The 12,192-nt window shown below is 43.7% G+C and overlaps 2 protein-coding genes across 8 annotated transcripts in view; one reads left to right on the top strand and one right to left on the bottom strand.

Moving 5' to 3' along the window:
* The window catches only part of RRBP1 (ribosome binding protein 1), a 34,834-nt gene extending 31,015 nt beyond the window's left edge, over positions 1-3,819 (top strand). For 5 of the 7 annotated variants that reach the window (XM_078596194.1, XM_078596191.1, XM_078596192.1 and 2 more), the window contains 5 exons: positions 80-184; positions 517-585; positions 2,441-2,512; positions 2,824-2,985; positions 3,267-3,819. In XM_078596194.1, the coding sequence (XP_078452320.1) occupies positions 80-184; positions 517-585; positions 2,441-2,512; positions 2,824-2,985; positions 3,267-3,305 (447 nt within the window). In that variant the 3' untranslated portion in view covers positions 3,306-3,819. The remainder of the gene's footprint in view (positions 1-79; positions 185-516; positions 586-2,440; positions 2,513-2,823; positions 2,986-3,266) is intronic. The other 2 variants (XM_078596195.1, XM_078596193.1) reach the window with 1 other exon arrangement.
* Positions 3,820-5,013: 1,194 nt separating this feature from the next.
* Positions 5,014-9,552, bottom strand: LOC144719892 (cofilin-2). The gene is made up of 4 exons (XM_078596196.1): positions 9,469-9,552; positions 6,947-7,254; positions 5,739-5,815; positions 5,014-5,475 (listed from the first exon to the last, which is right to left on the bottom strand). Exons 1-4 carry the CDS (start codon positions 9,469-9,471, stop codon positions 5,363-5,365), a joined length of 501 nt encoding a protein of 166 aa, XP_078452322.1. The 5' UTR covers positions 9,472-9,552; the 3' UTR covers positions 5,014-5,362.
* Between the last annotated feature and the right edge of the window lie 2,640 nt (positions 9,553-12,192).

Genomic DNA, 12,192 nt, shown 5'->3' with positions numbered 1-12,192 from the left:
ATTTGAAAATTGAAGTGACGTGGAAACGCTGCCTTTAAGAAGACTGGGCTTGCTCAGCTCGATGTGATGCTGTTTGCAGGTGAGGCAGCAGCTGAGCGAAATTCAGACCAGGTTGCTGGAGGCGGAATCTGCTTCCTCGTCCGACCAGGCAATCGTCCTTATGGACGATATAGAATTGGAAGGGGTGAGATTTTTGTGACACACCATTTCTCTTGCATGGGGGACCAGGATGAGAATGCTCTTTTCCTTCTTTCCGGCACTAACCCAACACTAACCCCAATTTTCTCATTTGTGCATGTGCAAGAGGACGTCTTTTTGATGCTTTCAGATTGTCGGTCTGTGGGGTTTGTGTATACATTAACCCTTCACTTTTCTCCAAATCAAAGACGGGCACTAATCCTATTCCATTGCAGTTAACTCAATGCTTGCTGGTGACATCTTTTGACCCTTAGTGCAACTTAAATTTAAGCTAATATTTGAGCAAATTGTGAGCAACATTGGTCAATGTGTTTACAGCTGAGGGGGCAGATCAGCGAGATGATGGCGCGGCTGGAGGTGGAAGATCAGAAGCCTCATACTGAGAGGGTAAGCAAAGAAGTTGTTGTCGCCTAGTAACTTCCCACTACTGGACAAAGGCTCCCTCCATTACCTTACATTTCTTCCTTTCCTGAGTTGTCATCCAGTAGTGGTCTCTGGCTTATTTAATTTTAGTGGAAAAAGATGAAACATGCATTTTGAGTATTTGGCTGATATAAATTTCCACATAAGCCATTTCGTTCAGCTATCATTTGTGGCCAAATCGCTTATGAAAAATAGGTATATAGTTCTGAAAGAACCTGGGATTATATGAACAATGACAACAAACCTCATAACTGTAATAAACAGGACCGCCACAATCCTAAAATAAATTAAGCAAACCAGTCATCGCTATTCTGAAAGATGGAAAGACTCACCCTCCAACGTGCTATGCTTGTCAAGAATTTCCTCCAATGTCGACCCACAATTGCCTCCCGAACAAAACCGTCCATAGCTGCTGCAAATATTGTGTAGCCTTCGCCACCCTCAGAAGCTGGTGTTCAGTGTCAACAAAAAACTGGAACGATCATTGACTTCTCTGCTGTCCGACACCATTTCAACATCGTCGCCTGCTGCGCAAGTTGGCCAAAAATAATCAGATGTCGTTCTACTGTACACCTAATTGACACGACGCTTGGCAGCCGTACTTTCGGGGTACACCTCGCTGGTAAACACAGCTGCAAGAGAATTATGAAAATATGGCCTCCCTCAAGGCTTGGTCCTCGCACCGTCACTAATTCTCATATATATGTGACTTGCATTGCATATCGTCTTTCAAATTAATTTATGCAGATGACATAGCCCTTGCTGCACAGGCCACAAACCTCCAGAACATTGCCATTACTTACAGCTGATCAAACCTTATTCATGGCATATTTCTGTCGCTGGAGACCCTGACCAAATCCTTCCACTTGAACAGTCCATGCAGAAGATGCCACCCTTGTGTCCTGTGGCAGCCTATTTCGATAAAACCCCACTCCAAGATATCTAGGGTTTATTATAGATGCTTGACCTCATGCTCCACGTCAAATCTGTGAAAAGACCAAATTGAGAATCGACCTGCTACCAAAACTTGCAGGAACGACCTGGGGTTCCTCATCTGATGTGCTGCAAACTCCCACCCTATCACAACTACTCCGTGGCAAATAATTGTTCTTCAGCCTGGTCTGGCAGCTCATACACACAGCTTCTAGATGCACAGTGAAATAATGCAATCCACATCATAACCAGAATACCGAAACTGACACCAATCCCCTGGCTTCGTCTGGCAAACGTTCTGCAACCAAATATCCAGACGTGCAAGCTTCACGTTTTCTTGACGACAACATACTCATCAACCAAGACATCAACAAATGTACCTCACCGCCAATTCAAGTTCTGATCCCCTTTCTGGGATCACATTACCACTATCTAAAATCTCACCCAGATCTGTAACAATGCTGGCGAACAGACTGGAATAACGTGGATCTCCATAATAAACCTAATTTGAGACCAAAACGTCACACCTCCTGGCTTTGACATTGCTCGAAAACCTGTTTTAGCAGTTGTAGCATAGCATCAACAGGACGATGTGCACATCTCCTTAATTGAAAATCCAGTGTGACTGGCCATGCAACCCAAACTATGGACTATATAGTAAACCACTGTAGTATGTGCTCCTTCAATGGAAGAGAACTCACACTCGCTTCTGAAGCCCTCTCGTAGCTTGCAGACCTCAACTTTCACATTTAGCTTCTGAAGTCATACCTGGTAGAATATAAATGTATTTTGTTTAATGAAATGTCTGTGATGAATAGTTTCTGAATTGACAATTAATAAAATGGCCCTTAAGAATGTTACATTCTGTCTTCACGGCAATTTACAGGAACACTCGGAGCAGTTGAACGGTTCTGGGGACGGTGCCAGTGGCGATGCTGCAGAGACAACAAAACTAAAGGTGGGCAGTGTCTCTAAATGCAAACTTATGCCGGTGTTTATTTGACATGAACTGAATCACAGCCATATCAGCACTTGTTATTTTTACAAAGGTTTCGGTTTCTTGAACAAAAGGAGCTTTGTTTCAAAGTCGACTTGTAAAAATAAATGGCATTGTAAGTTGACAGCTTTGTCGTTACCGAGCTGCCATTTATTTAGCAATGGTTTTTATCGATGTTTCTCATGCACAGATGTGGTCAAATCCACGAAATATGTTGATGTTATTTAATATATGTAAGACTTAGTTTATTCATGGCTTATACCTAAATTCAGGAACGCTTGGAAAAAGAGAAGAAACTAACCAAGGACTTGGGGCAAGCAGCAATGAAACTGCAGCAGCTGTTGAAGGCCACCCAGGAGCAGCTGAACAAAGAGAGGGAGAATTCCAAGAAACTCTCCTCCAATTCTGCTGTTGTGCCACCTGTCAAGGATTTGGTCAGTGGATAAACAAAGTAATACATAAAAAGTATCATACTGCACTGGTCAATTCACAAACTCATCGCATTTTTGGGGATGCAGCAGTGGGTCAAAGTAGTAAATTCAATTAGAATTAAAAAAAATATCGTTGCAAGTTACCAAATTATCAGATGCACCTGAAAGATATTTTCACCGTGGATTATTTTTGTGCAAATGTTAACACTACTTTACCATTTATATAACATACCTCTGAAATGTAACGCCTCCGGCAGTGTTATTCACGTCTCTTTTTTTTCCAGAAGGAAGATGAAACAGCTGATGGAACTTCCGTGCAATGAGGACCAAGTGAACTAAAATTTACCTGATGCCTTATCTGTTATTAAACAATTAATATGCTCTTTATTTTAGGTGCCAGACAACAATAATGAAAGTGATTTTGTAAACTCAAGTGTTATCGCTTAGGGAAATGTATGAAATGGAATTTTAGCAATCCAACGCAACATTCCTAAAAGCTTTTTAGAAACACGGGTCCAAGTTTATTTCACTTTGACCAACGAAATGCTGTACTTTGTAGTTAAAACACTATGCTGTTGCTTGCCTTTTACATTTATTGAAAGGGAAAATTCTGTTCAGTTTTAATGAAAAAACAAAGGAAACTCAAAGGCAAAAGTGCAATTTTATTTTGAAAAGCATACAGTATAGTTGTAGATGAGCCGGTATGATTTTCTGACCAATTGCCAGTGCCTTGTGCTGTGGAAGCTGGATTTGATGAAAGCGAATTGTTGGTTTGGCAGACAAAGTTCTGTTGTGAAGGTGGACAAGAATAAAGGCATACTACTTTTTGACCACAAATGGATTTGTGCCTTCATTGGATGGAACGTTTGACCAAAAGGTGACATTTTAAGTACCAGTGCCAAATACTTAATGTAAATCAGATAGTCGCGTTAATCAGTGATAGTTGAAGAGCAACTTGATGTAATGATCAACATAAATTAAGTCGATGCAAAATCACGTTTTAACCATCATGGAAGAAAACTGGTACTGCCAACAATCTTTGTGTAAGAGTACTTGCAACATTTATAACAGTGCATTTTTAAACATTTGTATGGTATTTAGGTTGAAGCCTGCAAAAAAATTGCATTTAATGTATTATGTAGTTTAATATACCAACAATACATCGTACTGTTACAACTTAAAAGCAAAGCATTGATCAGTTTGGTATTCTACACATCCAAAATATATGCATGTGCCAGTGGCTCTGCGTTTACACCATTAGTTTTACAAAGCAGTGACTCTTTGGCAACATCTTGGCCTCACTTATAACAACATCCAAACTGGGACAGCAGAGTTTGGAATTACTTTAAAGTAAAATAACTTAGCTGCTGCCTGTTGTTCATTTTGTAAGGCTCCAGTGTTTTGACAGGAAATTACTGCAAGGTTTGTGACTGATATGAAATTCCTTGAATTGTAAATGGATTTGTATTTAATTGCTTAATGCCTGTTTGTGTAAATGGAACTGCAAGTTTCACAGCAATGCTTCAATTCTTCATTAAAACCAGTGCTTGGCACAAACATGAGAACAATGTTTCTAAAAAAAGAGCATGCAATGTTAACGTATGTTACAGCTGAAGTACAAAATATGTGTATGAATTCACAAGATGTACTGAATGTAGTGTGAAAGATGTTTGATGGTTTGGCTTTATCAAACACTGTATGGTATGAAATCAATATCTATCTGCAGGGCCAGTACAGCTGCAAGAATAAAGGCTTTCAGCAATTTGTATGAAATAATTCTAGATTTGAAGCTTTCGTGACTGCAAGGATTCATATTCTTAGGTTTTTTCGGTAAAGTCACGTAGGTAAAACATCTAAATTAATCAAAATAAAATAAAGATCACGACGTTTCGGAGGCAACACAAGTCTCCGTCATCAGGTGGGACCGTCACAGCCAGATTAGCCTCACTTGATGCAGCTAATCTGGCTGTGACGGTCCCACCTGATGACGGAGACTTGTGTTGCCTCCGAAACGTCGTGATCTTTATTTTATTTTTATTAATTTTGATGTTTTACCTACGTGACTTTACCGAAAAAACCTAAGAATATTGTATGAAAGACATTTTTGGCACATCTTGAATGGAGTCAATGTTGCCTGTGTAGTTATAAGTGTTTCATAAAGCCAGCCCTTGCGCAGATGTACGATGAACCTGGCTTATAGACAGCCCTTCAAGAAGTAAAAATGTAACAGAAAATATAACTCGGACCTAGGTCCTTGGCAGCAAGAGTTATAAAGTCTGATTAATGAGAAATGTTGAAAACTTTCAACAAAAATGTAACATAACAAAACCCCAAAAGCTGCAAGTAAATGTCAGGAGATTGTCAGGAGGTAGTCAAAGATTTACATGGGTTTCCCCTCTAGCGTCACAACAATATTTCCCCCAAGCTTCTCTACTAAAGTGTAGTGGTCCTTGATGTCTTCCAGGCCGTTCACCTGCCATTCATGCTTGATACCTGAAAGAGGCATCACAGTGATTAACATTTACCGAACTTCATGCAAAGGTAAAAATGCAGTCCTAAAATATAGCTCGTGCAACTGCTGTCAAAGTGCCCCCACTTGAGGGAGCAACAGAGACTCCCTAAAAGGGTATTTTGGCTGAATGGTCCGTGCTGGTCAGGTACCTTGGAAGAGGTTACTACCTGTGAAATAACTCGTGCAATAAACAATATGAAATGTAGACGGGGAAAAATACGTGTGTGTGTGTGCTACAAATTACCTGTAAATTTCTTTTTAATAGCATCTTTGGAGCTGGCATAAATCATCTTGCTTTTGAGTGGTGCACTGTCTGGTGCCCTGGAATAAAAACACCTTATTACATGGAGTACGTACAGCTTGCATACACAACTATCATTTGCCTGAGCATTTGTATAAAAAAGTTTTATGCATCCTATTTAAACGTTTACGAATGTTTCTAGTAAGCAACTTAAAAATTTCGATTTAAAGTTTTCGTGACTGCAGGGATTCATATTCTTGGTTCTTTCGGTAAAGTCACGTAGAAGGGAAATAATAAAATTAAAACTAAATTCTCACGACGTTTCGATTGCAACACAAGCAATCATCATCAGGTGCAATAAAATGTTTACCACCTGATGATGATTGTGTTGCAATCGAAACGTGATAATTTTATTGTTATTTTATTATTTCCCTTCTACGTGACTTTACCGAAAGAACCAAGAACAATTACCAAAAATATATAATTTTCAGTAATTGTGTGAAAGTATAGATGTGTACATCGTATTGTGCATGTACAGCCCTTTGTCAGTCCACGACTGTATGAGGGTGTACTCGAAATGAGCCACGGGTTATTTTACGATACTTAATGCAGGCCAGTTATACTTCAACTATTTTATTTACCAGTTAGAGCTCACTGAGCTATTAGCTCTTTCAGAAGCGACCTGGCCACAAATAATAATTCAACTAAGTAGCTTTCATGTAGGAATTTATAGCAGCCAAATTATTTAAACGCATGTTTCTAACATGAGGGAAAAAACCAGAGGGCTCGGAAGGAAAAAAAACACGTCTATGGGGAGAACATGCAAACTCCAAATATACTGGCGTTAAGGTTTAAAGAATACAAAGTATAATGGAATTGTAGGCACAGACCCTCTGCTGCCGAATCGGAAGCCAGACAACAGCGCCTGTTATGAAAGACAGTAACCCAACCAAGCACTATACAGGCACAACTCTGCTTAACTTCCTAAATCTGATACACGACTGAGAACATTTTAGGTTATTTGAGCAGACATTAAGGCAACAAATGTGACATTTGCTTTGTCCAAAGAATGCATCATCAGTCAATCGCCATCTCTCTTGATCCCACAATGTAATAATCCACCTAGTGCCTGCACACGACATGATTTTGCAACTGACAATCGAGCAATGGTTACTACTAACTGCAATACCAACTTAAATGCAGCTGCTTACCAAAACACAAAGACCAAGTCTTCTTTTTTGGACTCTCTGGTTTCATACGTGGCATCATAAAGTGCATAGCGACAGTCGTTTAGAGGCAACAGCTTCACGAAGGCACCGTATGGATCTTCCACCGTCTCTCCAATGTCCCCCACGAGTATCTGTCGGCTGGTCTCCACGATGATCTGTCGCTTGTCATCGCTCAGGCAGAAGAGCACGGCCTTCTTCCTCTTCTTGATCTCCTCCTGTGTCGAGGATTTCCTCACTTTCATGTCGTTGAACACCCTGATAACGTCATCGCTCACCGATACTCCAGAGGCCTGCGGGGAAGGGGACAGGCCCGAGAGAAAATGCTCGTGAGTTGTGCTCAACCGATGTTGTCACAAATTTAAAAATACGACAGCGCAGCGGATGCGTAATCTGCAGTGCGGTCGATAGAGGTCACGCAACAATGAGCCACCTAATGGGGGCATTATTACTTCCATTATAGTCCGCATCGCCCAATTCCAAATGCAATTCCCATTTGTTTTCCATCAATGATGTTAAGCATTTTTTTATAGTTCAACAACAAATAGTAGCAGTAGTGTTACAGTAGGCAACTGAAATGTTTAAGAGTTGAATGAGTCAGGCCGACCATTTGGTTTGGGGATGAGAAAAGGTGCAAGTCACGCTTGCAAATGGCAAGGTCACAAATACGACTAAATTTGTTCCACTATTTCGCACTCCGAGTTAGATATTAATTCGGTGGGTGTTTGAAGAATTATCTGCGCAACTTAATGACTAAAGGTTTACAGTTGAATCAATTGCCGAGTTTTTAACATTCTGGATTGTGTCTACAATATGATTATGAAATTATAATTGTTTATTCCTCTTGACTGTGAACAAAAATTGAAAGCTCCACTTAACTATCAAGAAATAAATACAAAAGCTTGGCCAGATAATTTAACAGCGCAGTGGGCTACGTACGGTGCGGAAGAAATTCAACATATATGATCCACCTTTAAAAAAAAAAATCACTTATAGGTCCATGTAAAAGAGCACATTTAAGGGTAATTCTGTAATGTATTTAATCAGATCACGAGGCCCAATATCTACAACACTTAAGAAAATGGGTCAATAACTGCAATGTAAAAAAGTTACGATTTATCCATTATTACACGCACAATACACAGAATCGACGGTATGCATGTTGATCTTACTTCGCACCTACGTTGCCAACAGTGTTGATCAGAATCTTACGCAACGAACTTATAGAAGGCTTCAGAAGCGGTTACAATTAAATGCAATATACATCATCTCATTGCGAATGGAGACGTGACCCCGAATCCTAACGAGTGAATCGAGTGGCTTTTGAGACCGATGACTCCACACACACACACACTTGCCTAACACACCACACACACGTGCCACACACACACGTGCCACACACACACGTGCCACACACACACGTGCCACACACACACGTGCCACACACACACGTGCCACACACACACGTGCCACACACACACGTGCCACACACACGTGCCACACACACACGTGCCACACACACACACGCCACACACGTGCCACACACACACACACGTGCCACACACACACACACGTGCCACACACACACACACGTGCCACGTACAAGTAAAAGCACGTGTATCAGCCCGGGTGAGTGCACGCACAATCAAACACAATCTAAAGCAGGTGAGAGATGCCATTGTCTGCGTATTCACGTGCATTGCGGCTCTTGAAATAGTGTGCGCAACTCTTAAAAATCTTGTACTGGATGAAGACATCGGCACAGTATGTGTGTTTTAAGTGTGTGCACGTGTTTGTCTAGCATGCTCCTGTGAGTACACAAAGTAACCACTCTTCAAATCCCATTTTATATCTCATTGAATCCCTCTTCACTAACCCATCCATTCTCAACTCTTCCTAAAACCCCATTTCTTTACATCCCATCAATTCCCACCCAATACCGTCTCTTTAAAAAAAATCATATTCCTCTCTCACCCCGTTACCATCGAATCTCACCGCATTCGTGATCAGCTCGTCCTAGTCAATGTGTAAACAGGATCATCTCTCTCCATCCTTTCTCAAGCCGACGCGTTGGAACATTTCTCTCATCCCATTCATTCATTCACACTTTATATTCCGTTCATTCACATACAGTACCCCCCTATCCCATATATATTATCGTGTCCCATCACGGTCAATCTCTTTCCAAGCCAACCCCAATCAATCCCAGCTGTCGTGGCCACGTGAAACCCGGTAAGGCAACCCCCCCCCCCCGTGCCACCCTCCTATTATTAGCGCCGCATACCGCGAGCCAAGCCTCTCCATCTCTCCCCGACCATCACCCACCACACACACATCCACTCATGTCCTCCTACAACAACCACCAAATCCTTCACAACCCTCGCGTCGCGCCTGCTCATCCCTCCTCGTCCCCAGGCGAGCGAGGAGAGAGACGGAGGAGCACGAGGCTCGTGCGGAGGAGCCCGCCCGGGTAGTCACACCGCCACCACCGCCGCCACTGCCCTCACCATGGCTCCTCCTGGGGCTCCTCCTGGGGCTGCTGCTGCTGCCGCTGCTGCTGCCGGTGCCGCGCGTTGCGGGAAGGAGGAGGGACGGGGGAGGGGCGGGGCGGTCCTCTATTTCCCCCCCTCCACCCCTCCCCTCTCCCCCCCCATCCCCCCCCTCCATCCCCTCCCCCCCCTCCATCCCCTCCTCCCCCCTCCATCCCCTCCTACCCCCTCTCCTCTCCTCCCCCCTCTCCCCTCCTCCTACTATCCCCCCCTCCCCTCCCTCCCCCCTCCTCTCTCCCCTCCCTCCCCTCCCCCCCTCCCCTCCCCCCCTCCCCCCTCCCCTCTTCCCCCTCCCCTCTCCCCTCTCCCCCCTCCCCTCTGCCCCCTCCCCTCTCCCCCCTCCCCTCCCCCCCACCCTCCCCTCTCCCCCACCCTCCCCTCTCCCCTCTCCCCCACCCTCCCCTCTCCCCCACCCCTCTCCCCTCCTCCCCCCTCTCCTCACCCCCTCTCACCTCGGTCCCGTTACTCAGAGCTAGCGGCGCGCCGCCGCCGCCTGATTGGTTCCCGCGAGCCGGTCACGTGGCGTCGCGCGGAGGGAGAGTGAGCGAGGCTGGGGTGGGGATTTGTTTAATTACGCGCTTCCTGATTGGACGAAAATCTCCTATTGAGACACGTGGTCGTGCACGGCCCGCCCCCGGTTTGAGAAGCGTCGTTAATCGTGCCTCGTGCACGGCGCCGTTTTTGATTGGTCCGGTGAGTGATCACGTGGTCGTGTCGACAGGCTCGCATTATTTATTTAAATTGTCCAATTGCACGCGTTTGATTGGTTTGGCGGTGTTGGACGCGTGCTTGTTTGCATTGCAGGTCAAGATTGTTAAACCCCGACTTAAAACTTTCGTGACTGCAGGAATTCATTTTCTTAGGTTCTTTGCTTAAAGTCACGTAGATAGAAGAAAAGTAATACAAATAAAGTGAATAAAAAGAATATAAAATTAAAAAAACACTAATGTAGACTGGTCCACACCCGAGACAGCTTTTCTTAGAGCCTCGTCTCACATGGTGTTGGACCAGATGGCACCAAAAGGCGCACAACTCAAAGACAATGCACCATCAGCGTTTGAGAGCTCGGGGTAAGCATTTACACCATTGGAACCTCCACCAGCATTAACCCATATGCAGTTTTGCATCACTCGAAACAAATACTGCACAATTATTCTCGAGTCAATACATTTGTAATGACATGATGACACCGGCTGGTGAGAAAAGGGAAGCACGGGTACACGCACCGCTAAACAACATCCAATCTGAAAGGGAGAGGTATCTGGGGCAAAGGTAATGGGCGGGGTTGTCGAGATGCTCTGGGAACCTGCTGGAACGTTCCACGATAGGGCGTGGCCAGAGGCGGAGCCTAGCCACACCTGGGGTGATATTATTATTTGGTTCTTTCGGTTAAGTCACGTCTAAAGATAAAATAATAAATTAAATAATAGAATACGACGTTTCGATTGCAACACAAGCAATCATCATCAGGTATAATGAAATAGCGACATAAAATCTAACCAGAAAACCTGGGGTGATATAAACGGGGGTGGAGGACTCGGGGTTCGTGTGTGCAGTCTTGGGTCCGGACTGCATTGCTGCTCGCCGTCATCTCTCTCCGTCGTCCGGCCATGTGGAAGATCTCCTGCGGGCTTCCATCACCCTCCTTGGCACACCACCAACCAGCGACGTAGCCGAGTGTGGATGGTGGAACCGCGCTGAGTGATCGGCCGTGTGTGTAGCCACACGGAAGTCGCTCATTCCACATATCAATCAACAGTGACATCCTCGATGTCACTCCAAATACTATAATTTTGTCACTCTGCACCCACGGTCCTCTTCACCCCTCCCCCCCATGTGTGCAGATACTGACTATTGTATGTCGGGCGTGTAGGCATAATGCCTACAAAATAAAACAATTGGGGGGGGGGGGGGCATGGGCTGGGGAAAACATTTTGGGGGGGGTCGACAACTTTTGGAAACATGTTGGATGAACTGCTTACCTCCACATCTGCTGGGGTCCACACTTTCGATAACTTTTTTATTCAGGCCTTCTGAAGGGTTCTTATAATTTAGTTGACGGATAAACGGAACGCCGGGCTTTTATAGCAGGCCATCATCGTCTGGTAGAAAATGCTAATTTATGTAAATTACTGTAATCATGACCGTTATTTATAAACATCCAGCTGGGGACAGACAAGTTAATCCCATATGAACGCCCGGCGTTCGAACACTTGGACGTAGAAAGGTGCCACGTGTTTAAGCGAAAATAAAATGTCACTTGACAAGCACAAAAATTCATTTTCGTCAATAACACTGCCTTAAAATGAATAACGACCCTTCTTTCATGAGCTTTAAAGGGCCATTGCCCAAAAGTCGCCTATTTTTCCGTGTGTTATTGACGAATACAAGTGGCCCACAAGTGGTGGCAATTTCTTGCTGTTATTGGAGCCTTTGGGCAGATAAAACTCCGAAATAGTTTAGGGCAATAAATGCATTCTCTATTATTATAAGGGTTTGCATGATATAATTTTGCTTAATTTAGAAAAAATGACCTGCGTGTATTTGAGCTTTACAAAGTAAATGGGAATAAAATGCATGGAATAACATTAATTTTTGAAGAAATGCCACATCAAATTGGAGACAATGGACTTTACAAACCTCCATTCAAAACACATCAGAAACATGTCCTGCAGTCTCCTA

This window comes from Lampetra planeri, chromosome 7 (genome assembly GCF_965212315.1).
Source record: "Lampetra planeri chromosome 7, kcLamPlan1.2.h2, whole genome shotgun sequence".
NCBI lineage: Eukaryota > Metazoa > Chordata > Hyperoartia > Petromyzontiformes > Petromyzontidae > Lampetra > Lampetra planeri.
The sequence above is the reverse complement of the archived record's forward strand: the minus strand, read 5'-3'. Positions and strand labels throughout refer to the sequence as shown.